The sequence below is a fragment of the Carcharhinus amblyrhynchos genome, chromosome 9 (assembly GCF_965287045.1).
Source record: "Carcharhinus amblyrhynchos chromosome 9, sCarAmb.v2.hapA, whole genome shotgun sequence".
Classification (NCBI taxonomy): Eukaryota; Metazoa; Chordata; class Chondrichthyes; order Carcharhiniformes; family Carcharhinidae; genus Carcharhinus; species Carcharhinus amblyrhynchos.
In genome coordinates, this window is record NC_137332.1 from 58,044,615 (window position 1) to 58,071,849 (window position 27,235).

Consider the following 27,235-nt stretch of genomic DNA (forward strand, 5'->3'; position numbering starts at 1 on the left):
CCCGGTCAATCAACTTAATCAAACCCTACTCTGAAACCCCAGGGAACAACCCCAAAAATATTGTAGTAGCTCAGATTTAAACAAACTCCTTAATATCTAGGATCAATTATTCTCCTGCATCCTCATCATGGAACTACAGCTTCATAGACAGATTCTTCACAAGAAAAATTATATAAATACATTTCCTAAAGGCACAATATTTTCACAACCTAATGACCTGTGTTTGATCTTTTTCTTAGTAAATATACAACATTGCTGGAGGATCATGAGAAGAAACTGAGGGTATTTCCATCCATGTGAGTAATTACATTCAATAACACTTTGGGGGGTATTTTATGCGTCTGCAAGAGTGGGAAGCAAAGTGTGTAGGGTGACTGAATTAGGCTAGGATGCAGAGATAAGTCAGGAATGTGTTTGTGACATGTTGGACCACACACAATCCTGTATTACAGTGTCATGATGCAGAAACCATCACAGTTGGGAGCACATGGATAAGCATAGACCAATTAACACATGAACCTTTTCTGCTCTTCAATGAGATCATTCCTGACGTGTGACTGAACTCCATAAACCCACCTTTTCTCAAACCCCCTTAATATCTTTGGTTATCAAAAATTTCTGCCATCTTTTGCACGTGGAGATGTTTCTTAAATATACCCCTGAAAGATCTGGCTTTGAACTGTTAGGCTTTGACCCCTGGCCCTAGATCCTTCAACCAGTAAAAAATGATTTCTCTCTATATCCCTAACAGCTCTTCCAAATATCTTCAAAATTTGGATCAAATCACTCCTTGACCATCTAAATTTTAGGGATACAATTTTAATTTGTGTAATCTCTCTACATAATTTAACCCATTGATCTCGATATCATTCTGGTAAATCTACCCTGAACTCCCACCAATATATATCAATATATCCTTCCTAAAGTGTTGTGCCAGAATGCTTCATGGTATTCCCAGGTGTGGTATAACCAGTGTTTTGTTGAACTATAACAACCTCTATCTCTTTGTATTCTAGCCCTCCAAATTTAAAGATCATCATTCCATTAGTTGTCCTGTTTACGTTCCGTACCTCTTAATGGCATTTTAAAAATCTGTGTACGCGCATGTGTTCCTTTGCACTGCCACTGTTTCTGGCTTCTCACTAGGTAAAAAGTATTTTGATTTATCCTTGTGAGGTCCAAAGTGGGTTGACCTACTGTGAAATGAATTTGCCACAGTTTTGCCTAATCACTTAATTTAATGTCTCTTTATAATTTTGTTTCATTTTTTTCATTATTCTTCTATGGGATGCGAGCATGGCTTTCAAAACCAGTATTTGTTCTCCATCTCTAATTGCCCCTGAGCTGAGTAGCTTGCTAGGCCATTTCAGAGGGCAGGTAAGAGTCAACGACATTGCTGTAGGTCTAGAGTCGCGTGTAGGCCTGCTTGGGTAATGATGGCAGATTTCCTTCTCTAAAGGACATTACCTGATCAAAAGGGTTTCACAACAATTTACAATAGTTGCTAACATCATCATTAGTGAGACTATGTTTATATTCCAATGTATTGATTAAATTTAATTTCCACCGGTTTCTGTGGTGGCATTTGAATTCATATCCATAAACCATTTATCTAACATTACCTCTAAGCCACCATCTCTCCTAACTACAATCTACCCTGCCATCTATCTTTATGTCATTTGTACACTTCGATATATGGTTCTCTATCCCAGTATCTTTTAAGTCATAAATACTACAAATACTGCTGGTCATGTTCTGTTAGTTAGCATGCCTATTGTCTTTTTTCTGTCTTTCAATTTCCTAAACAGGTCAATAATTTGCTTTCAAATCTATGGGTTTCAACTTTACAGAAAAATTTCTTATAAAGAATCCAAATGCCTTCTGGGGATCCATATAAATAGAATCCATGGACATTGCTCTGTCCACTAGTTCAAGAAATGTAATCAAGGTTACCAGGCATGACCTAGCATTTACAAATCCAGCTGAAAATGTATCCAGGTGTTAGTTATTCATCCTTAATTATGACGCTAGGAATTTCCCAACAGCAAATGTTCGACAAACTGATCTGTAATTCCTTGCTTTTCAATCCCATAGAATCCTTACAGTGCAGAAGAAGGTCGGCATTCGAGCCTGCACCAACTCTTCAATGGAGCATCTCACCCAAGCCAGATATTTGGCTTGAACATGTGTGCTTGCCCTGTACTTCCTTGATATATTATTTCCATGTTGTTGTGAGCAATCTCTGTACTTGTGCAGTTAGCTAGTCTAGGGCCAGGAATGCATGCTGCATTTCTCTTGGTGCTACATTTTGCTGGTACGTAGCTTTGCAAAATTGGAAGCAGTAAGGTCATTTTAATACCAAAATCAAGGTGGTTTGGAATGGGTGGAAAGTGAAAATGATTTCAACACTGCTCATTTGAACCTACCCTTAACTGATAATAGTGAAAGCAGAACTGGAATAGACAGTCAACTTATTGCAGGAGCTGGGCCCTCATTTAAATATCCTAATGAGCTGGTATGGCAGACATGGGAAAAACTTGTCAACTGAGGGAATATAAGGGTCACTAAATAGAAGAGCAACCCCCCGCCCCCCATGATTTGACCTCTTTCTCATGAGTTTGGAACCTTCCCTGGTATTAGACTCTACCCCGCCTCCCCTGCACAATTGCATCTCTCACTCCACAGTTGGACCTCTTATTCATTATCAGACAGAGATCAGATCCCTCTTGCTGTGATCAGATTTCCTGCAGTCATCAGCCCCTACAAATAGACGCAAATTGAACTGTAGTTCTTGGGTGATAATAAATAAATATAATGGTCTGTAAAGACTGCCTCCAGTTCCATCCTTCATCCATTGGCTTTCTGTTATAGACATATGTTTTTATCAGCAGGTTTGGTAAATCATATTCAAGTAAACAGAAAGGGCAATCTGTAGATTATTTCATTTTCAATTAAGACCATAGAATTAGGCCATTCGGCCCATCAAGTCTGCTCTGCCATTCAATCATGGCTAATATGTTTGCTGGAGCTGAGAGAGAGAGAGAGACAGAGCTAAGATTTTACCTGTTCAAAACCTGTTTAAAATAAGTTTAAAGCACTTTACTCTTTGTAGAACTGTTTAAAGCATTTATTTATTGTATTTACTGCTTTAAGAATTCTGAGGGTGTGGTGAAAAGGCATTTGTGGACCAGCCTGCTTAATTATCAAGGGGCCACACGGTGAAGCCTTCCATTGTTTGCTGGAGCTGAGAGAGAGAGAGAGACAGAGCTAAGATTTTACCTGTTCAAAACCTGTTTAAAATAAGTTTAAAGCACTTTACTCTTTGTAGAACTGTTTAAAGCATTTATTTATTGTATTTACTGCTTTAAGAATTCTGAGGGTGTGGTGAAAAGGCATTTGTGGACCAGCCTGCTTTAAATCAGCGCCAGGTTTAAAAGGAGGCCTGGTGTAGACAGCGGGCAGCGTCTGAGCGGGCAGCGGAGTGAGGGGGAAGCAGAGTGAGTTAATAGGGCTTAATATCAAAAAGGGCTGGAGGGAAAAAAGGCCAGGTGAGTTTGTTTGAAAAAAAACAAGGAAAAAAATTTTTTCAAAACTACTACAGCAAGAAACAAGGGAAAAAAATTTTTTTTCCCATAAAAAATTACAGTGAATAATGGAGGGGCATGTGATGTGTGGTTTGTGTATGATGTGGGAACTGGCAGACCCCAGGGTCCTTCCCAGTGACCATGTCTGCAGTAAGTGCAGGTTGCTGGAGGAGCTCCAGCTCAAGGTGGATGAGCTGGCCTCTGAGCTACAGACACTGAGGCTCATCAAGGGGAGAGAGGGTGCCCCTAGACTGGCTAAATCTAAGGGTCAGGGACAAAAGGGGGCTGCTGGGAGGAGGAGGAAGGGGGGTGAGGAGCGGAGGCCTCAGCCTCTTAATCTGCATAACAGGTTTGAGGTTCTTGCTTCCAGTCTGGAAGAGGACGAGGCAGGTGAGGTTGGTGAGCAAACTGCACACGGTACAGTGATGCAGCAGGACATAGGCAAAGAGAAGGGGAAAAGGAACGTAGTAGTGATTGGAGATAGTGGGGTGAAGAGTATTGACACTGTCCTTTGTCACAATGACAAAGTGCACAGAAGGGTGTGTTGTCTGCCTGGTGCTCGGGTACAGGATGTCACAGCTGGGCTGCAGAGGAACCTGGAGTGGGAGGGTGAGAACCCGGTCGTTGTAGTACATGTGGGTGCCGGCGACGTAGGCAAAGTGCGGACTGAGGATCTGCGGAGGGAGTATGAGAAGCTGGGAATGGAATTAAAAAGTAGAACCGACAAGGTGGTCGTCTCTGGGCTACTGCCTGAACTGAGTGCAGACGGGCATAGGGTTGACAGGATAAAGGAAGTGAATGGGTGGCTCAGGGATTGGTGTGGGAGGAATGGGTTCGAATTTATGGGGCATTGGCACCAGTATTGGGGTAGGTGGGACTTGTTCGGGCGGGATGGGGTTGGTCTTAATTGTGCTGGGACCAGAGTGTTGGCGAATCGAGTAAAGAGGACTGTAGACAGGGCTTTAAACTAATTAGGGGGGGGGAGGGTGCGAGGGTAGGTGACGCTACGAGGTCTAAAGTTAAGGATAGGGTACAGGTAAGGGAAGAGGCCGAAGATGTCCCAATTGGTGGCGTTACGGCAAATAGGGTCCAGGTGAAGGCTGGGATGAAAGCGCTTTATCTGAATGCACGAAGCATTCGGAATAAAGTGGATGAGCTGGTGGCGCAGATCGACACAAATGGATACGATCTGGTGGCCATTACAGAGACGTGGCTGCAAGGTGACAGGGACTGGGAGATGAATGTACAGGGCTATCAAGTGTTTAGGAAGGATAGGCAGGAGGAAAGAGGGGGTGGCGTAGCTCTGCTGATTAAGGATAGTATCAAGGTGGTAGCAAGGGATGATATCGGAGCCAAAGAGCAGAACGTGGAATCGTTGTGGGTGGAGATTAGGAACAGCAAAGGGAGGAAGACGCTGGTGGGTGTCGTCTATAGGCCCCCGAATAATGATCTGGAGGTGGGGCGGGCTGTTAACACGCAAATAAGTGCGGCGTGCAGGAATGGGACGGCAGTAGTTATGGGAGATTTCAATCTGCATATTGATTGGTCGACCCATGTTGGACGAGGTGGGCTCGAGGAGGAGTTCTTGGAATGCTGCCGGGATAATTTCCTTGAACAGTGTGTGTTGGAGCCGACGAGGGAGCAAGCTATCTTGGATCTGGTGCTATGTAATGAGGCGGGTAGAATTAGGGACCTTGCGGTGAAGGATCCTCTTGGAGAGAGTGATCATTGTATGGTGGAGTTTCTGGTGCAGATGGAGGAGGAGAAAGTGGGTTCCCGGACGCGCGTCCTTTGTTTGAATAGAGGGGAGTATGGTAGGATGAGAGAAGAATTGGCGAATGTGGACTGGGGGAATGTGTTGGAAGGTAGGTCTGCTGAGGAGCAGTGGAGGATCTTTAAGGAGATCTTTCTTGGTGCTCAGCAGAAATTTATTCCGATGGTTAAAAAGGACAGTAGGAAGAGAGGTAATAAGCCGTGGATAACGAAGGAGGTGAAGGAAAGTGTTAAATTAAAAGCGGAGGAATTTAGAATAGCTAAGAGCAGTGGGCGAGAAGAGGATTGGGAAAGGTTTAAATGTCAACAAAGATTGACAAAGAAGTTGATAAAGGAGGGTAGGAGAAGCTATGAGGCTGGGCTAGCACTTAATATAAAAAAGGATAGCAAGAGTTTTTATAAATATATAAAAAGGAAGAGGCTGGCTAGGGTGAACGTTGGTCCTTTAGAGGATGAGAAAGGGGAGCTAGTGGTAGGGGATGGGGATATGGCGAAGGTCTTGAATAACTTTTTTGTTTCTGTCTTCACGGAGGAGGACGTGAATAATTTGCCGGGTGTTAGCGATGGAAAGGTGGTAGGAATGGAGGGTCTTAATGACATTACTGTTACTAGAGAGGTGGTGCTCGACAGACTGGAGGGGCTGATTGTGGACAAGTCCCCAGGACCGGATGGAATGCATCCGAGGGTTCTGAAAGAAATGGCGGAGGTGATAGTGGATGCCTTGGTGGTTATTTTCCAGACGTCGCTGGATTCTGGGGAAGTGCCGGAAGATTGGAAAACGGCTAATGTTACGCCGTTGTTTAAGAAGGGTGCCAGGCAAAAGGCGGGGAATTATAGGCCGGTTAGTTTAACGTCTGTGGTAGGTAAAATGTTAGAATCCATCATTAAGCAGGAAATTGCGAGGCATCTTGAAGGGAATTGCTTGATAGGGCGGACGCAACACGGTTTCATTAAAGGGAAGTCGTGTCTGACAAATTTACTGGAGTTCTATGAGGATGTGTCTAGGGCAGTGGATAGAGGAGAGCCGGTGGATGTGGTCTTTCTGGATTTTCAGAAGGCGTTTGACAAGGTACCTCACAAGAGGTTATTGCAAAAGGTCAGGGGACATGGAGTTGGGGGTAGGGTGTTAGCGTGGATAGAGGATTGGTTGTCAAATAGGAGGCAGAGAGTGGGGGTCAATGGGTGCTATTCGGATTGGCGGTTGGTGACGAGTGGGGTGCCCCAGGGGTCGGTGCTGGGGCCTCAGCTATTTACCATTTATATAGATGATCTGGAGGAGGGAACCGAGTGCAGGGTGTCGAAATTTGCTGATGACACCAAGATTGGGGGAACGGCAAATTGTGCGGAGGGTGTGGAGAGTCTGCAGAAGGATCTAGATAGGCTGGGCGAATGGGCCAGGAAATGGCAAATGGAATTTAATGTTGGCAAGTGTGAGGTGGTCCACTTTGGTAGGAAGAATGGTAGGAAGGACTATTACTTACGTGGCGAAAAACTGCAGCAGGCGACGGTGCAGAGGGACCTCGGGGTCCTTGTGCATGAGTCGCAAAAACCCAGCTTGCAGGTGCAGCAGGTGGTCAGGAAGGCGAATGGGATGCTGGCCTTCATAGCGAGGGGGATTGAATATAAAAGTAGGGAGGTCTTGCTGCAGCTGTATAGGGCATTGGTGAGGCCGCAGCTGGAGTACTGTGTGCAGTTTTGGGCGCCGCACCTGCGCAAGGATATTTTGGCCCTGGAGGGAGTGCAGAGGAGGTTTACTAGGCTGATACCGGAGTTGAGGGGATTGAGCTATGAGGAGAGGCTGAATAAACTGGGCTTGTACTCGTTAGAGTTTAGAAGAATGAGGGGAGATCTCATTGAGACGTATAAGATGATGAATGGGATGGATAGGATAGAGGTGGAGAGACTCTTCCCGCTCAAAAAAGACAGTAGGACTAGGGGGCACAGCCTCAAGATAAAGGGGAGGCGGTTTAGAACGGAGTTGAGGAACTTCTTCACTCAAAGGGTGGTGAATCTCTGGAATTCTCTGCCCGTTGAAGTGGTGGAGGCTGCCTCGCTAAATATTTTTAAGAAGCGGGTTGATGGGTTTTTGATAAGAGAAGGGATTAAGGGTTATGGGGAGAGGGCGGGAAAGTGGAACTGAGCCACGACAGATCAGCCATGATCTTATTGAATGGCGGGGCAGGCTCGAAGGGCTAGATGGCCTACTCCTGCTCCTATTTCTTATGTTCTTATGTTCTTATATGTTTCTCAACTTCATTCTCCTGCCTTTTCTCTAACCTTTGATTCCTTATCAGTCAAGAATCTATCTATCTCTGACTTAAATACACTCAATGACTTGGCCTTCACAACCTTTTGTGGCAATGAGTTCCATAGATTCACTCTGGCTGCAGAAATTCCTTTTCATCTTGGTCTAATGTGGATACATTTTCAAATAAATTTATTCAAAAATATCTGTTCAGTTTATGGTCAATGATGGACCAGAGAAATTACAAAATACATAACTTGATGGTCTTGTGATCAGCACTGAGCCAAACTCTTACCCAACTAAAGCCTGACCCCCCTGCTCGTTTGTTGACCGCTGTCTGGATATCTTAATACTGTTAGATATTGATGAAATTTTTCAATTTCGTGATTCTAGCAAATACAGAAAGCACCTATTGGAAAATTACCCATCACCAACCCAAGGGTAATAAATTATGATCAAGGAATTAAATATGATTTATTGAATTAACCTATTGCAATTGATCTCAAGATTTCAATGTTGTTCACAAACCCTTAAAGTTTCACATGTATTGATTGCAATATTTTAGCAATCATTCAATTAATTTTTATCTCTTGGTATCTCATAGCATGATCAAATGAAGTCAACACATTTTTATCAAAGGAAAATTGTGTTTGACAATTGTGTTTTAAGATTTTTGCTGATGTAACTGATAGGCTAGATAAAGGGGAGCCCTTAGACGTAGTCTTCTTGGACTTCCAAAAAGCATTCAATAATGTACTGCAAATGAGACAAAGGCTGGGGTAATGTATTAGCTTTGTAGAGAGGATTGGTCAGTGGACGGGAAGCAAAGAAGGAGATATTTTCAAATTGGATGTTGCAAGGATCAATGCTGGGCCGTGGCTATTTTCAATCTACGTTAATGACTTAGACAAATGGACTAAGAACGACTTATCTAAATTTGCTGAAGAAACAAAGCTAATTGGGACTTAAGCTGTGAGGAGAACACAAAGAGTTTGCAAAGTGGTGTTGACAGGTTAAGTGAGTGGACTGCAAGGTGACGTGTATAATGTGGGGAACTGTAGTTATTTACTTTGGAATAGAATACAGTAAAATGTCAGAACGTGAACAGAAAAATTTTAAAAAAGGAAACTTGTAAATTTAAGGGAATTGGGAACTATTGTAAAGAAAAATAGAAAATTAGTATTCAGGTACAACAAGCGGCACGGTAGCACAGTGGTCTAGGTTCGATTCTGGTTTGGGTCACTGTCTGTGTGGAGTTTGCACATTCTCCTCGTGCCTGCATGCGTTCCCTCTGGGTGCTCCGGTTTCCTCCCATAGTCCAAAGATGTGCAGGTTAGGTTGATTGGCCATCTAAAAATTGCTACTTAGAGTCCTGAAATGTGTAGGTTAGAGGGATTAGCGGGAAAACATGTAGGGATATGGGGGTAGGGCCTGGGTGGGATTGTGGTCAGTGCAGACTCAATGGGCTGAATGGCCTCCTTCTGCACTGTAGGGTTTCTATGATTTCTATGATGGTTTCTAAGCAATTCAGATATCAAATGACATGTTGGCTTTTATTGCAAGAGACTTGGATAAGAAAGTCTTGTTACAATTGTATAGGGCTTAGGTGAGACCATACCTAGAATACTGTGTGCCCTTTTGGTTTCCATATTTAAGAAGGAAAAACATGAATTGGAAGTGGAACAGTGCAACTTCGCGAGGTTGATCCCTATGATGAGAGGCTGAGTAAATTATATGCTTATGTTCTCTGCAATTTAGAAGAATGAGAGGTGATCACATTGAAACAAGTAAGATCCTGAAAGGTCTTCATAGCATAGAACTGAAAGGTTGGTTTTGCTGATATGGGGTTGGAGGCACAATTTCAGGGCAAGAGGCTAATCATTTAAGATTGAGATGAGCTATTTCATTATTCAAAAGGTTGTAAATGTTTGGAGTCCTCTGTGTCAGCGGATTGTAGGTTTTCCATTTAATGATTATATTTAGGATGAGATAGACAGATTTTTGGTCTGTCAGGTCTTCAAAGATTTGGCGGGACATGTGGGGAGCAGGCAAAAAAGTAGAGTTGAAGCTGAAAATCAGCAATAATTGTATTAAATAGCGGAGGGGGCTTAAGAGGCTGCTTCTGTATCGTATGTCCTTGTAATTCACTCTAACGTCTTTACTTTTTAATCAAACTTCTCCTAAGAAAACAGAGGACTACTTAGAATGTTCTGTACCCAAGTTGGAAATCTTAAATTGTAACAGTTGGCAACAAATAAGAAGCGACTGTATTCACCATTGACATTAATGAGCATAAAAGATCACCACCACTCAAAAAAAATGAAATGCTGATCCAATATAGTTATGTAATTTTGGCATTGTATCTATATTTCTAGGAAACCCAGTGGTCGAGTTGAGGCCATTCAGCTGTCTCAGGTGATGGATGCAATGCTGGAAAAGGTTGGGTTTAATGAAGATAATGAACAGCAATTCAAAGAGGAAACACAGGTACTGGTTTAAATACTGGCTCTGTAACTGTGACACATGCAGTAGAAATACGCAGGGGAAACATCATACTCTTGTTAAATACCAGGAACAATTTGGATACTATTGTGGCAGATTTAACCCATCTGTCACTTCGGTATAGCACCAATGCCTGACTTTCTTCTGTCCCTGTTGAACTCTTCACGCATCTTGATTTAGTTTCCAATCTTTGTATTATGAGTCTTCAATTCGATTAGTGAAAGTGTAAATAAGCATCTGTCCGCTGTTGCTTTTGGTAAACCTTGTGTTGTTTAAATAAAATGTCAGATATGGTGGCTGGATCACTGAAAGTGATTGTATCATTTTACTAATTGAACAGAATTCACAAGTTCACTTCTGTTTAACTCCATTTCCTAACTACTTTATTGTGGCTTCCAATTGCACAGATGCATCATTTGCTGGACCTTGTGAAAAAAGAGCAAAACATTTATAATATTGTATTCCATGAACTTATTCGTCAAATCAGTGTGGATTGCGCAGAACGAGGAGAACTTCTATCCAAAATCAGGTCTGCTATTACTGTAGAAGATTGATAATTATTATATTCTATGCATTATCACTTCCTCTGAAATTTTACAGCCTGGCTATTATTTAATATGTTGTAGATAATGTGTAGTGATAGTGTTTGTTTTGTTATTTGTGAATTGTAGTCAATGAGCAAAAGTATGCTTTTGTTACATTGATACATGTTTGGGAATGCATGATCAAACAAAGAAACAGATTGCATTTGTAATCGTGTAGCTGCTATTTAATTTACAAACTGAATCTGGTATTTTCTTTAAAGTAATAATAAAATTAAGTACTGTGGAAAAACAGAAGGGGTGATTCTCCCAGTCTGTTGTGCTGCTCGAGTAGCATGGCAGGCCAGGAAACATCAGCGGGGGCTATTTTGTGGGCTTCCTGCTGGGCATCACGGCCTCTGCTCATCTCTAGCGCTAAGTTTTTTTTTGGGTAATCAGCTGATTACAATATGGAAATCTTCATTTCCATATGATTAGCGGGCCTGGGACTGAAGTCCCTGGGCCCACTACTGCCTCCACAACCCTGCTGGGAATGCTTCCCTCCAGCAGGGTTTACTCCTGTTCCCCACTGATGAGGAAGACACAACCTGCGCAAGAACGAAGAGAGGCCGTTAAGCCTCTTCCCCACCCTCTAGGAGGTCGGGAGGAAGGGGGATGGGGGGGAACCCGCTGCCACTCTGCAATCAGGATCAGTGAGGAAGGGAGGGATGAACATGATCGGGGCTGGCCATCTGGCTTGGGGAGGAGGGGGGCAGTGGTGGTCGGTGGTGTTGGGGGGAAGATTGGGTGGGGGAGGTTAACATCAGGGCTCATCATTGGGATTGGAGGGGGTGGGGCGGGAGGCCGGGACTGGTGGGTGAAGAACTGGCGTCAGGGAGATTGGGGTTGGCCGTGTGGCTGGAGGCGGGACGTAGGGGCTAGATTTTGGGACTCCAGGGCTGGCCAGCAGCCAGGAGGCCAGCAATGGGGGACCACTGTGCTTCACTGATCTCGGCGCTGACAGATTGGCACATGCTCAGCAGCCTGCTCAGCAGTATGCTGCAGGGCCTGTCAGACAGGAATAGGCTCTGCCCACAGATTCCCAGAGTGAATCATGCTGAGGCACTCTGTGATGCACAGTGTCAGAGGTTCATTCTGAAAATCACGCTTAAAAAAAAAGGTGAGTTTTACTCCCATTTTCCCACACGTTGGGAACTTAGAACTTTTTTGGGAGAATCTGGCCATAATTTATGGCTCACGTCTCTCTAATAGAACATAGAACACTACAGCATAAACAGGCCCTTTGGCCCACATGTTGCACCGATCATATTCCTACCTACCAGGCCTATCTATAACCCTCAATCCCATTAAATCCCATGTACTCATCCAGAAGTCTCTTAAAAGACCCCAACGAGTTCACCTCCACCACCACCGATGGCAGCCTATTCCACTCACTCACCACCCTCTGAGTGAAAAACTTATCCCTGACATCTCCTCTGTACCTACTCCCCAGCACCTTAAACCTGTGTCCTCTTGTAGTGACCATTTCAGCCCTGGGAAATAGCCTCTGAAAATCCACCCTATCTATACCTCTCAACATCTTATAAACCTCTATCAGGTCGCGTCTCATCCTTTGTCTCTCCAGGGAGAAAAGACCTAGCTCCCTCAACCGATCCTCATAAGGCATGCCACCCAATCCAGGCAACATCCTTGTAAATCTCCTCTGCACCCTTTCAATAGCTTCCCCATCCTTCTTGTAGTGAGGCGACCAGAACTGCGCACAGTACTCCAAGTGGGGTCTGACAAGGGTCTTATAAAGTTGCAGCATTATTTCCTGACTCCTAAACTCAATGCCTCGATTAATGAAGGCCAGTACATCATACGCCTTCTTGACCACATCCTCCACCTGCGAGGCCGATTTAAGAGTCCTATGGACCTGGATCCCAACGTCCATCTGATCCTCCACACTGCTAAGAGTCCTACCCTTGATATTATACTCCTTCATCCCATTGGACCTGCCAAAATGGACCACTACACATTTATCCGTGTTGAAGTCCATCTTCCACTAATGAAAGGATGCACAACATCAAATCTAATTTTGTATTTATTAATAAGCAAATTTATTGAGAACAATTTAAGCAGATTATCAAAAGATGAATAAGTGAATAATCAGATATAGTAAATGTATATATTTCTAAAACAGATCCTTTTACCTACTTTAATGAAACTAAAGCAGTAAGATTTCACTATTCAATTAAAGCTGTTGGGGTTAAAAGAACATTGTCAGCATGGATATGGGACAGAAAGAACAGAAAAAAGAGTAATGCTGAATAATAGGGGCAGCCCAGTGGCACAATGGCCTCAGAGTACCAGGGACCTGGGTTTAATTCTCGACTTGGGTCACTCTATGCACACTAAGCCTACTTGTGACACTAATAAATAAAAACTTAAAAAACAATTTAATTGTTCTTCTTAATACTTAATATTTATGGTATTCACCAGAGATATTTATGGTATTCACCAGCTGTATTACGACTTCTGTTCTTTTTGATATACACTAACGTCCTGGATTTGGCTATGTCAACTGTGCCTGAGTTGGTAGTGCACTAACTACTAAGTCAGAAGGTTGAAGATTTAAACCCCAATGCATAGAGTTGAACATGATATTTAGGCTGACAGTCTGAAGGATTGCTGCACTGTCAGAGGTGCTCACTTTCAGCTGTTATGTTTGTTCAAGGTCCTATTGGCTCTCTCAGGTAAAAGATTCCATGTCATTATTTATGAAATGTAGAAGAGTTGTCCCTAATGTCCTGGCCAATATTTATCTCTTCATTAACATCACTAAAATCAGGTTCTGTTAGAAGGCCAGTGACTTGAAATGTTTCCCTTTCCTCTCCATAAATGCTACTTGATCTGAGTATTGTCAACATTTCCTGTTTTATTTATGTTAATTTATCTGTTGTCAGTGACTGTTCTTCTGACTGCCTGAAATTCCATTCCCAACTACTGACCAGCCACTCAGTACTACTTGTCAAGCATGCAGGAATGTAAGCAATGACATGCAGATGAGACTTGAGATTTGAAATCTGTCCTCATGCTACTGAAGTTAAGGGACATTGATTGTTCACAACTTGCACCTATCTAATTTATGTTCCTGGCCAAAATAGGACTAATAAACAGAGTGAGCAGAATTTTAACTGCTCAGAGAATATGGATTCAGTTGCAGTCAGAGGGTTAAGTCCTTAAAAAAAAAAATTACATGATCCCACCCACTTCCGTATTTCACCAGGATACGTTCTGAAATGAAGGGAAATTCCTGTGAAGCTGTTGGTTGGTCATTTAAATACTTTAATGATTGACTAATTGAGTTTTTAACTCTGAATCCTAGATTTAAAAGCCAACAAGTGGATTTCCCTAGTTCTGTAGAACTTTCAAGGCCAACAGGCTGACATGCAGCTAAGAGTTATTGATCAATTGAACTGACATGTTTCAAAGCCTTTTAAGCAATGACACTGCATGATTGCTGGCTTACCTATATTAAAGACTTGTAATCATTTTGCTGTTGCAAGAGAGTACTTTCACTGCTACATTGGTAATTTCCAACTTTTTGAACATTATTTCATCTACCTTTAACTTTATTCACCACAACCTGATCTTCCCTGCTGTCAGCCTTCATCGCAACTTAGGTGCAGCTGATGCAAATCCAATTTGGAACTCTGATGTGAAAAACAAAGGGACAACACCAGGAGAGGCAGAAGCAACACCAACAGCAGCACCTGCCACATCTTCCTTGGCAATGTGCTGTTCCACAGGACAGAGGGAATGGACAGAGGTTCAGCTCTAAGAAGGCAATATCCTCTACATAGAGTCAAAAGGGAGGGATTAGCTTTCACAATATCAATCAATATGAGTGCTTCTTTCACAGAAGGTCATTTCTGGCACCTACAACATTCTGGAAAAGGACCTCACTCATAGTGGATCAAGTTAGCATGCATTGCCAGTGGCTGTCAGCATAGCTATCACATGAGGACCATTCTTAGGTCTCTGTCTCTTCTCAGAGTTGTACATATTTTTCTCCCCCAGGGAGAGGAAACAGTTATGAGCTTCAAAATGAATTGTAAGGAGAGGAGGGAATGACATCTGTTGTGGAGAGTGACTGTGAGACATGGATGTGAGATGTTAATAAGTTGAAGGTGAGTGGTAGCATTAGTTGATTAGGTGGGTATGTGACAAAGTGCCTGGAGAGGGATGAAAGAATAGAGCTGTAGGGTGTGTTGATCAGACAAGTGATGAGCAGGAAAATGCTGAACAAGTTAGTATTTGGAGTTAGAGCTTGCATGTAGGAAATATTTACAGTTTGGATGCAAAGGAAGGCACGGCTCTCTCAGTGAATGTTATGTGCAATTACCATGCACTTCCCTTCACTTGCCCATGCTTTATGTGCTTTATTATTTCAGTCATACTGGTAGGAAAAAAAACTATGTGGATGGAAATCTATGGAATATCGCAACCCTGCGCATGGACAAAGGCTAGCGAAATGATTCGTGGACTGCACTCAGAACGCAGATGGGCTCAGTTGCTGAACACTGGTCAAGAGTGTTGCAGCATTTATTTTTGTTATCTCAGATATTTCCTTTGGGTTTTGCACAACAGATCACTTTTCCTAGTACCCCCAAGCTGTCTATAATCCTGAAAGTTCTATTGTTGCCAAATATTCCAGAACTAGGACTTGCTGTTTAAAAATTAGGAGTCATACATTTAATATAGAGATGAGGAGAATATTTTTCTCTGAAGGTTGGAACTCTTCCTCAAAAGGAACTATAAGCAGTCTTTGAATATTTTTAAGGTAGAGGTAAATAGATTCTTGAAGAGCAAAGAGGGGGAAGGTTTATCAGGGTAGACATGGAGTTGAGGTTACAATCAGACCAGTCATGATCTTATTGGTTGACAGAGCAGACTCAAGGGGCTGATTGGCTTGTGCCTGCTCCTAATTCGTATGTTTGTATATTAAGGCAAATGTAATAAGTTTGGAAGTCAAACAGTAAACCCTATCAGTTTTTGGATATATTGGCTGCTTTGTTGATTTCTTGCGCTTAATGTTTGCCTGCCCCATTTCATGGATATGATTTTGTAATTGACACCTTGGCAGATCCTGTTGGAGATGGGTACAGACAAATTTGGCACTCGCATCTTAATGCAATGGTTGCAGTGTGGGGTGAAGTAGGTTCTGTGCTGCTGATGGTTTTTCCTACTGTCTCTTTGTTCCATAGCGGCTGAACAGTCATGTGCTCAGAATATGTGGTACAGCAGGCTCGTTCTTAAAAGCAAGTTGTCCCTCTTAAAAGGAAACAACACCAAATAATGATGCTGAAATTTCGAAATTAGTACACCAGGGCAGAAAGAAAGTTCCAGGATGACCAGGGCCCTACTGAAAACGTTAGTCATGGAGATTGGAAGGAGTGTTAGCCAGGTCTGCCTCCAGTGGAGTCTTAACTTGTTTCAGTTCTGTGATAGTACTATACGTGGCTTGATTATCTACTTGCAGCGTAGAACAGTCTGCAACCTTTTGCTCACCCGCAGTCAGCTGGCTCAGCATTGTCACCTACTGTTACAGTTAGGAAATATGTCAGTATTTATTTTTAAGAATTCCATGAGGTTCTGTGCCTTTTTGGCACTTTTGTGTGGCTTGCTTGGATAATGACTTTTGCCCTTTTGTTACTTCACTGGAGGTTTTCTATTCCTCTTTTTAAGCACTACATGCTCCAGAACTTGAAGATTAAAGTATTTGTCAAAGGCTTTTAATATTTCATCAAAGCTGGCAGAGGATTTGTCAGTGTGTTCCATTAGGATTATTTGTAAGAAAATTTGTCTAACTGGTATAAAAGCATATTAATTTAGACTGCTTGGAGATTTTCACAGTAACTTCATTGTATTGTTAATGTAAGCCTACTTGTGACATAATAAATAAACTTTAAAAAATTTCTGATTTCCTTCTTAGATCTGATGTACCTGGTAATTTAAAACGTTCATTCTCCATGAGGTGTAATTATTTGATTAGACTGGGTCCCTAAATGGGTCCAAATTGGTCTGATAGAGTAGATTTTTGATCAGTGGTCATTAAATTTTAAATGTATGTAGAGATTTCAGGAATGCTCATAAATTCCAATATGGTATGGCTGTTTGCTTCTTCATAATGAAGCTTCCTGTGTTTTCCGGTTTTGGTGGGCTGCTGCAGCAATGCCATTCATGATCTCTGTGTTTTAAATTTTCAGCAGTGGCGTTTTTGGGTATTTCCTACTGTTTGTAATTATTTCTGGGTCATAGAATTGATAGAAATGTGGATTCCTGGCTTTTTATAAGTTTTTAACCACAAGTGATTTTATTTAAATATTTACTTTAAATCTTTGATTAGGACAAGCTTGGCTGCTAAATGTTTACACACCAACCTGGGACTCTAGCTGCTTGTGTTACCTTTTAAAATGACAATTCTAACTGCTGCTGTCTGAAAAGCTCTCTAAAGCTCATTTTGGCTAAGAATTTACATTTTTTTAGGTCTTCTGATTCTGCACTCTGGGTATTGAAGCTCAACTTCGGTGGGATTCAGTGGCATGTGGAATTTTAGTTCTGCCTTCAGTTTCCAATCCAGCTTTAGAACTTTTGTCTGGCATTCCCCCTTTGCTCATTCACTTATGCTTTTTGCCAGGTCAGAATGCTTCTGATTTTTTTAGTCCTGCAGGTTTCAAATTTCACCTCCTGCTCTGTGACGTTCTGTGTTGTCCCAGTAGCTGCCACCATGTTGTAACATGTTGTGTGAAGTTCAGTAGATCTCACAAACAGGCCTTGTGTCTTATATACAGTATAAGGTCTAAGCTAGGGACTATCTCCATGTTTGCTTCTATAGGTGGCTTTGTCCAGTATAAGACTGAATTCCAGTCTTGGTCATGTGTTCCTTCATGCTACAATGTGGATGGTAATGTACTCAGTTTCACATTCATCTTTTCTATGCCAGACCCTTGTACTACACCCACATTCCCCAAAACTGCACTAGGATAATGATTAGCTAATGTTTTTAACATTGTTAATTGAAGTTGGCCAGGATATTGGAAAAATTCCTCCGCTCTTCTTTGAATAGCCCAATAAAATCCTTTACATGCATCTGACAGGGGCAACTAAGTTTAATTTCTCTTCTGAAAGATGATTTTTAACAATGTAGTGCACTTTCTGTATTGTATTGAAGTGTATTTCTAATCCAACAATGAAAGAACCAGTACTTACTTTAGTTTGAAGAAATAGAGTGGGACTAATAATGATGAAGAACAATTGGGAAATCATCAACAAGTTTGTATTATTCAGCATGTTTATGGTAGGAAAACATTCCAAGATATGTCACAGGACCTTATCAAACAAAATTTGAACCAATCCACCATAAAGAGATACTAGGCAAGATGCCCAAAATGCTTGTCAAAGAGAGAGGTGGAAAGGTGGAGAGGTTTGAGAATTCCGGAACTAAGAGCCTTGGCAGCTGAATGTATGGCCGTAAATTAACATTGGGAATGCATAAGATGCCAGAATTAAAAATAGTGACAACAATCATGACCTGCAGTTGTACAGCCCTTCTAAAATAGAAAAGATTTCCAAGGAGCTTCACAAACATTTTCAAACAAAAATTTACACCAAACTAAAAGATCCCAAAAGACATATTATTTCACAAATGTGCAAACTCTTCCACCACTTCACTTTGGTCTTTTCACTCTTTAATTCTTGGTTCGTATTTACTAATGGATCATGATACCAAGCTGACAAGAGTTGATTACCCAGGATGAAGGAAAATAAGTTGGCAAGCTTTTGTTTGAGGGCATGGGAGCACAAAATATGGCTGATTGTTCAGTGGAATTGGCAGAATCCCGTGGACAAAACATTCGTTCACTCACTTGACTGTAAATGTAATTTGATGTGACTGAATTTTCCCATACCTGGAGAAGAAGATAAAGTGAATCAAAATTAAGGAGAGAACAAGTTACAGAAAACAAATACAATGACTTTGTTGAATATTTTAGTTTGAAGTGTATTCTAATATTTTGATTCCTTTTTTCTCCCAGAGAGAGATATGTAAGTTTACTGGACTATATTCCTCGCCACTTGAATAGCATGCACAATGAAATCATGATGCAACGAGTGTTGGACAAGCAACTTATCGTGGAGCTGTTTGTCTTTCAAAATGCCGTTGAAAAACTTAACAGGTAACTATTTTTAATCACAGGGCCAATCACTAAACTCTGTTTCTTACAGAATGCCAAGAATAGTCAATTTGCAAATGAAATAATTTCCAATTTGTACATAAATACAAAAATGTGCGGAAGCAAATGGATAGAGTTCACTTGATGGCTCAGCAACTTTAGTAATGAGTCAAAGCAGGAAAATCCCAGATTTGATCCTGATTTCATGATATGAGTTGCTCTTAGCCAGCACAGTAGTGGCTGCTTTTGGATAGAGTGTAAGTGGAAGAGATCAACCAGGATTTGCAGTCTTATTCCCTGTTCAGTAGCCTGTACTAAAGGTGTATGTCTATGCATACGTGTAGAGGGGGCAGGTACAAGACTGGATTTGGCTATGATGCTGAACAACCTGGTTAATTAATTCAAGTTGCACACGTGAATGCAGATGAACTACTGGCTGCTTACCTTGCTTAATGACAATGTTGCTGGATGCCTACAGATCCTTTTGGCACCAGATTCAAATAAACATTGGGAAGGACAAATCCACAATATATCACTAAATCTTTGTGGGTCACTTACTTTGAGATCCATCGCAAATGCATTTGTTTCATTGCTGACTATTAAATCAGGATCATTTTGGAGAAGACACTTTATTCAGAAGAAAATTTGCTATTCAAGTACTGGTTAACTTGTAAGGTTGGATTATAAATGTGAATCTTATTGTGGATTGCCCAACAATCCCCAATACATTGAGTTTGATAGTACAAGTGGGATGCCTAAAGAAGGAGATAGTTCAGCAGAAATTAGGAGAGGAGTGAGTTCAGTTACAATGCCTCTTGCTGCACCCCTTCAACCCAGTGCAATCACCAAGTGGGTTGGCAGGTTATCATCCAATGGACAGGTTGGTCTTCTGATGGGCTTCATGGTCAGTTTGAGGAGGTGGTGCGGATTAAAATATGATACTCGTGGAAGTCTGAAAATACGCTCCATCCCCTTATCAAGGGGCAGCCCATTAACCGCTATCGAGCCCCAGGAATTGTAAAAAATTGAAGCTGAGCTCAAGGTGAAAAGAATCACCTGAAGCTTTGTTGGCTGGATTTGGTTCGAGAACTAAATGTGTAGAATAGGCTGTCTGGATTTTCCCCCTTCCCACTGGTAATGATTGAGTGGAAAATCTACCTATCCCTCCCTGTCTTATGCAGGTAATAGAATAAAATTTTGAGGATGAAAATCCACAGTCTATTTAATTGATTCTGCTGTAGTAACCTACAATCTCCCAGTTATGACATCTATTGACTCCTGAATTTTCTAGCATTTTCATTTCCTGTAACCAGCATCCAGATATTTATCATCCTTTGCAGAGAAAAGGGCTGCCTGACAACAGTTCTGAATTTGCAGGAATGGGAGGGAACAGGCAATGAGGGGAGGAACACCAGCGATCCTTGTGTGGTGGTCAGGGGAGGACCCCCAATGATTGTGCTGGTGCAAGGGAGCCCCTGATACCTCTGACAATTCCATGATGCTTCCACGTCAGTGCTGATCAGGGCACTCTTTAAAAATGGCACCCGATCTCTGTGGAGCAGGTTGAGGTGAACTGAATATCTAGAACTGGACTTGCTGCCTCTATCAGACCCTGCCTGCTCATTTTTATTTACTCAGTGAGCCCCAAGATCTGGAGAGAAAACTGGACCAAGCAGCTGGAAAGCTGCATGCTCTGGTTTTCAGTCTGAGCTTGATATTTTGAAAAAATATGGTATGATTCTGCCAGGGATCTAATGCCATTTTGTGGAAGAATGGTGTCCAGGAAAATGAATGCTAAACTTCCCTATAAATCATCACTTCCTACGTACACCATGGCAGTATTTGCCCCATTACGTCCTCCTTCATCACCCAGTTCTTAAGTATTTCAGCATAAGCTTTATACCTGTTGAAGTAAATGATGGAAAGTAATGGGCGAGTGGTGTGGTATTATCTGATATGCATTCCAACTGTGGTTTACCCTGGTGTCCGGCTCTGAATCTGCGTTACTTTGCCCAGATAGGCAGTTTTCATGTGTCAACGTGAATATTGAGAGTATGAGAGAGGGGACATCAAAGAGATAGATTTTAACTTTCATTACCAGAGGGGCAACAGCTATTATTGGAATACACAGTAATTTGCCCAATGTCCCTTTCCAATCAATGGAATTTAGCAGTATTTTATAACAAGCAGCCAATCTGTTCGTGATCCTATTCTCCTGTGATACCTATACATGTATTTTCAGCAGGATCAATGTAGGTGATCAGTGGGTATGAAAATAGGCTGATTTTCCTCAGGCCATTGACACTAGGGTCAATTGTACCTTTCCTGCCACTTTAGTTGGCGAGAGCTAACTCAGCACAGACCAAGGATAAAGTCTGGGAAATATTTGTTACTTGTATCAAATAGTGACATCTAAGTCATTACTTTTACTTCACAGCTATTGAAAATTGGCAGCATACTTTTGGAATCCTGGACATTTTAAATTGCTGAAGTGGACATTAAAATATGTATACAGACAGAGTACTTCAGACTGTAATTCGCTCCTTTATCATTACACCATTTCTGTGACTTGTTTTCAGTGAACTTGGTGAACTTCGAGATCGGGACCACATAGTGGCAAAGACCGTAGAGAAAACACAGGTGGACTTAACGGATGCATTGCTTGATGCCCAGAAAAATGCCAAGTGAGTCTGCAGTGTTCTGACACAGATACTCAGATAAATGGTAAATTAGAAAGGAAAACTACGAGTGCTGTAAATTTGAGGATGAGGGCCCACCAAGAAAGAGTCATACTTTGTTGTAGAGAAAGGATATGGGTTTGAAGCTCAGCTCTAGTTTAAAAGGATATTGAAGTTTCGCATGGTCTATTATACAGACAATCAATTTAAGATTATCAGTTGGGCTTGCAGTGCATTTGTGTGTTTTGGAAGCTACATATGTCAAGACACAGAGCCCTGTTCTTAGCAGACAGAAAGAACATATGAACACATTGTACCTGTTTCAACTGTTTAAAAAAAAGAAGACACCCATTCTCTGGCTCCATTCCCTAGGGCAATACTTTGACAAATCAAAATCAACCTGTCTGGTTTGAATTGAAGCTAAGCTTGGCAGTTAACTATCAGTCATTGGTTAACTGTTGCACTCCCCATGGCATTGCCTCTGATTGGCAAATTGGTCTGAATGCCAATCAGCACTCTCTTATGAAATATAAATTGTTGTTCCCCTTCCATTTAATACTTTTTGAAAATGTCCCAGTGAGTGCAAGATGAAACCACGTCTCTTTTATCAGCAATAGCAATGATGTTGTAATAATGTTAAGATTGTAACAGTAAGGTAAATGCATAAAATCTTTAATAATGCAAGACTTGAACTAAACTGATGTAAATTTGTATGCCAGGGATAAAAACTTGGGAGTGGTAGGTGTAGTGTAAGGATCTGATACATAGAGGGTTAATGTGGGACTGGATAAAATACCACCGATACAGTGATGTAAGAAGGCACGTGACCCAGACCTAGGGCAGTGTGGTGTTGGTCACAGACGTGTTATGATCTAGAGATGAAGATAGGTCCATGCCTGTACCTTTATTGGGTATGTGTACATAGTTACAAGTAGTTAATGCAGGCTGCTGTTAACATACAGATGACTATGAAGACTTCCTTAAGACTTCTCTGTAACCATCACTATTAGGATGAATATAGGTCCAATATCCTCAATCTCTACGAAACCCCTCTATGGCAAGCATATCCTTCCTGCATTAAGGAACCTAAACTGTACACAGTACTCCAGGTGTGGTCTCACCAGTGTCAATAGAATTACAGCAAGACTTATTTACTCCTATACACACATTCTCTTGCAATAAAAGCCAACACACTGGGAACAATTTTAAGCATGTGCTCTCCGTCTGTGGGAATGGTGATGCATGAGCAAAATCTGGAGAGTGCGACTCATGTCAGTGGATTTCCGAGGTCTGATCTCACTGGTCCCTTGCTAGTGGTGTGGTATGAAACATGTTGCGGGCCCACAGGAAGCTCATTTAAATATATTAGCATGTCATTCACCAAGTGGTGGCGTGACATCATGCCGACGCCATTTACAACAGCTCTATAAAACCATGAACCTGGTGCCTTCACCTCCGAGGGGGATTTCAGAGGTGAGCGATAAAGCAGCCAGAACCTTCTGCAGTGTGCACTGTTCAAGGGCAATGGAGAGAATGCGGGAGAGATGGATAAGTTCAGCTTGGGGTTGGGGGGTCTTAGAATCGCCATTCAAGGGAGAGAGGTTGGGAGGAATCACTTATTTTCCTTCAGGGCACCCCTTGCTTTAAAGGGGCTGTGAAGGCTGGTATGCAGGCAGTTCTTTGCATGTTCTCCTGCCGATTATCGCAGCTGAAGGAGTGCCCTCCCACAGTGGGGCCAGGTAAGAGGGTAGGAGGGACATAACACTGCCATTCTCACATTCCACAAGGTTGAGGTGTTGGTGCAGTAGTTCCACCAAGCTTGGCATGAATGTACAGGGTGGAGGCTCTGTGGGTGAACAAAATGAAATTTATTGCTGAACATTCAAAACAAAATTGTGACCTATCTAGACTAGTGCTTATATTGACCTGTGCCCATTCAGTGCCTATGGTTTCATAATCTTCCTGACCCTCCCACTAGGCCTAGGTGTACCCCAGAATTCACAGCTAAGGTTAAGGCAGCCTGCTGACTTCCATGTCCTGTTGCCTGAGATTGCCTTGGCAAGTATCCTGTCAGGGGCTGGGATCTTGAAGGTCTAGGCCTGATGTCAGGCAGCATGGATGTTTGACTGTTTCCCTTCTTAGTATCAGGGGCTGGAGGTGTATTACTCACAGGGAGAGGGGTGTCTCAGGTGGGCTGCTGGAGATACCCAGGGCCCCTGGGCTGAAGGGCTCACAGCTGTAGTCCTGTTGATCCTCTTCCCTGTGAGTTCCGGGGGGCCCCTGTGCTCCTCTGTGGGATGAAGGGGGAACTGGATTGAGCTCCAGAAGCCCCACTGTACTCTGACGCTGACACTCGTGGATTCCCATTGGTGCCTGCACCATGCAATTGAAGCCATCACTATGGTGCAGACAAATGCCATGGAGTGCATGTCCTACACCAAGGTTTCCACTGGAGTCACCAAGCCTGTAGTGTTGGCCTTGGTGCCTGGCACTATCTCCTCAGATAGAAGGCAGGGGACTCCTCCAATTGACCTTGCGCTCCGAGGAGGACTGCTGTTATCCCTACTTGATGCCCATGATTCTACTTTTGCTGCTCCAGCAGCAAAGGAACAACCAAGCCCAGGGGTGCATCATTGGCAAGATGCTCAGCCGAATCCTGGGCTCTGGCATCTCTCCGAGTGCCAGTTCCTTGGGATGTCTCTGCCTCTGCCTGCTATGGATCTTCAATTATGAATTGCTCACCAGTGAGTGATCCAGAAGCCTGCCAACTTATTGAACCTACCGAAATGTGCATATCTGCTCTGGTGCAAGGTGCGGGTGACAGTTGTGATGCCTCTTCAATGGTGGGATTGGAGAAGTCCCTCTCTGAACTGCTGGAGCCAGGTGGGTCCAAGGGGAGCGAGGATGGCCCGATCTGTTCTGCTGGTCGGCGTGCAAGAGAAGGGACATGGCATTAGTCCATTACAGAGGAAACATTGATTGCTCACTTGAGACTTGAGGAATGACAGCATACGTGTTGATGATTCTCAGGTTTCTTTGCTGCCCCCACTTCACTAGCAGTACAGACACACTCTTCCTCCCCAGCAAGATTGAGGACTTGCTCGTCAAACCATGTGAGGGTTGTTAACTTGTCCATGACTCCAGCTGGCTATGTCCATTAATACAGTAAAAAGTCTGACAACACCAGGTTTTAGTCCAACCTATTTATTTGATAATATATATTTATTTGATAATAAAAAGCTTGTGGGTATATTATCAAATAAATAGGTTGGACTAAAACCTGGTGTTGTCAGACTTTTTACTGTGTTTACGCCAGTCCAACGCCGGCATACCCACATTATGTCCATTAATGCCTGTTGTGGTTGAGCTTGTCCTGCAATGACACAGAGAGGAAGAGTAGAGGTGGAAGGTGTTGACATTTATGATGGGCACAGTAAGAAGTTTCACAACACCAGGTTAAAGCCCAACAGATTAATTTGGTAGCATGAGCTTTTGGAGCATTGCTCCTTCATCAGGTGAGTGGCTGCAGGGTTGCTGTCCACAGTAGAAACCTTGGTGCAGCACATGCACTCCATGGCAGGTGAAGGAGCAGCACTCCGAAAGCTCGTGCTACCAAATAAACCTGTTGGACTTTGTTGTGAGACTTAGTACTGTGCCCACCCAGTTCAACGCCGGCATTGCCACATCACATTTAAGATGGTGATGAGGTGTAGCAGGTGTGGACTTGGTTGGGAGCTGGAATGTGAGGAGCATAGCAGCTGCTGGGGGAACATGGTGATTGTGGGAGGGGAAACCTAGTGCCTGGTGTTGGCAAAGGCCAAGATCTCCTGAATAGAACGGGAATAGAGTGTCTCACCTCTCCTCCACTCCATCGAACATCCTAATGAGGGCCCCCTTTGTAAAGCACGGTGATGCCTACTTGCCTGTCATCTCCTGCATCGCTGTGGAACAAGTGATGGGGAGTGCTGGAGTGCCGTTAGTGTGGTTGCAGCAATTAAGCCGTTGCAGGGCGGGTGTTCCACCGAAGGAATGAAACCTGTGGGCATAAAAATTATTGCTAATGAGGCATAAGATTCTGCCCGAAAGCACACCGATTCTGTTGACAGAAAACACTCCGTTTTTTGCACCGGAACCAAAACACTGCCAGGTTTTGCTAACGGTTTGCCCACTCTTGCAGTAAAGTTTAACATACTATTTGCCTTCCTAATTGCTTGTTGCACCGACATGTTAGCTTTCAATGATTTGTGAACAAGGACATCCAGGTCGCTTTGGACATCGAACCTTCCCAATCTCTCCCTGTTTAGAAAATGCTTTGCATTTCTGTTTCTTATCAAATTAGATAATTTCATATTTTTCCACATTATATTCAATCTGCTGTGTTTGTGTCCACTCATTTATCCTGTCTAAATCCCTTTGAAGCCTCTTTGCATTCTCTTCACAATTCACATTCCCACTAAATTTTGTGTTATCAGAAAACTTGGAAATATTTGGTTCCCATATCCAAATCATTGATATATATTGTGAAGAACTGGGGCCCACGCCGTGATCCCATGCTGCCTCACTCGACTGCCAACCTGCGAATGACCTGCTTTGGTTTTTTTGTCTGCTAACTAATTCTCAATACAGGCCATTAATTTATGTGCAGTTCCATATGCTGTATACCTTTTGGGGGGCTTTATTGAAAGTCTTCTGAAAATCGAAATGCACCACATCCACTGGTATCTCCTTACCTGTTCTTGTTACATCCTCAACACACTTCTGTCAAACATGATTTTCCTTTCATAAATCCATGTTGACTCTGCCCAAGCCTGTCAAAATTTTTGAAGTGTTCAGTTATCACATCCTTTATAATAGATTCTAGCATCTTCCCTACGAGTGATGTCAAACTAGCAAGTCTGCAGTTTCCTGTTTTCTTTCTTCCGCCTTTCTTAAATAATGGAGTTACATTCCTACCTTCTAATTCCCAAGAACCGTTCCAGAATCTTTAGAAGTTTGAAATGTGACCACCAATGCCTCGAGTAACTCTACAGCCACCTCTTTCAATACTATTGGGGGTGGCACAGTGGTTAGCACTGCTGCCTCGCAGCACCAGGGACCCAGGTTCAATTCCAGCTTTGGGTGACTATCTGTGTAGGGTTTGCACATTCTTCCCGTTCTACGTGGGTTTCCTCCAAATGCTCTGGTTTCCTCTCAGTCCAAAGATGTGGCGTTTAGGTTAATTGGCCATGCTAAATTGCCCCTTACTATCACGAGGGTTATCGGGGTATATGCGTGGGATTACGAGGATAGGGCGGGTGGGAGTTTTATTGGTGCAGGCTTGATGGGTTGAATAGCCTCCTACTGCATTGTAGGGATTCTATGATTCTATGAACTTGCGCCCATGCTCACCGTTGGGGACTCGAAATCCTCCTTGTCCCTTGCAGGTCACCTCTGGCGAGAAACACACTGGTTTTCTCACCAGAAACAATGACCATGATTCTCCCAAAAGCTCTGAATTGATGGTAAAACTGTTCTAAATTCCGACTGTTTTGTCAATTCAGCTTCTCACTCAAATCTCTGCACTCTGTGCACTGCAGTGATCCCAGTTCTGAATATCACTAAAAACCCCGGGGGGAGCAGGGCCTATTCACACTGGAGTCTGACAAATTCTGGAACTCTGCACGTGTGCAGTGGTCCCAATCCGTCAGTCTCCCCA

General features: G+C 42.7%; 1 protein-coding gene across 1 annotated transcript in view; it reads left to right on the forward strand.

Annotated features, from left to right (window-relative positions):
* Positions 1 to 27,235, forward strand: part of axdnd1 (axonemal dynein light chain domain containing 1) — a 179,958-nt gene that overhangs the window by 41,736 nt on the left and 110,987 nt on the right. The window contains exons 8-12 of the mRNA XM_080196753.1: positions 240 to 296; positions 9,978 to 10,089; positions 10,512 to 10,633; positions 18,725 to 18,865; positions 21,442 to 21,546. Of these exons, the coding sequence (XP_080052879.1) occupies positions 240 to 296; positions 9,978 to 10,089; positions 10,512 to 10,633; positions 18,725 to 18,865; positions 21,442 to 21,546 (537 nt within the window). The remainder of the gene's footprint in view (positions 1 to 239; positions 297 to 9,977; positions 10,090 to 10,511; positions 10,634 to 18,724; positions 18,866 to 21,441; positions 21,547 to 27,235) is intronic.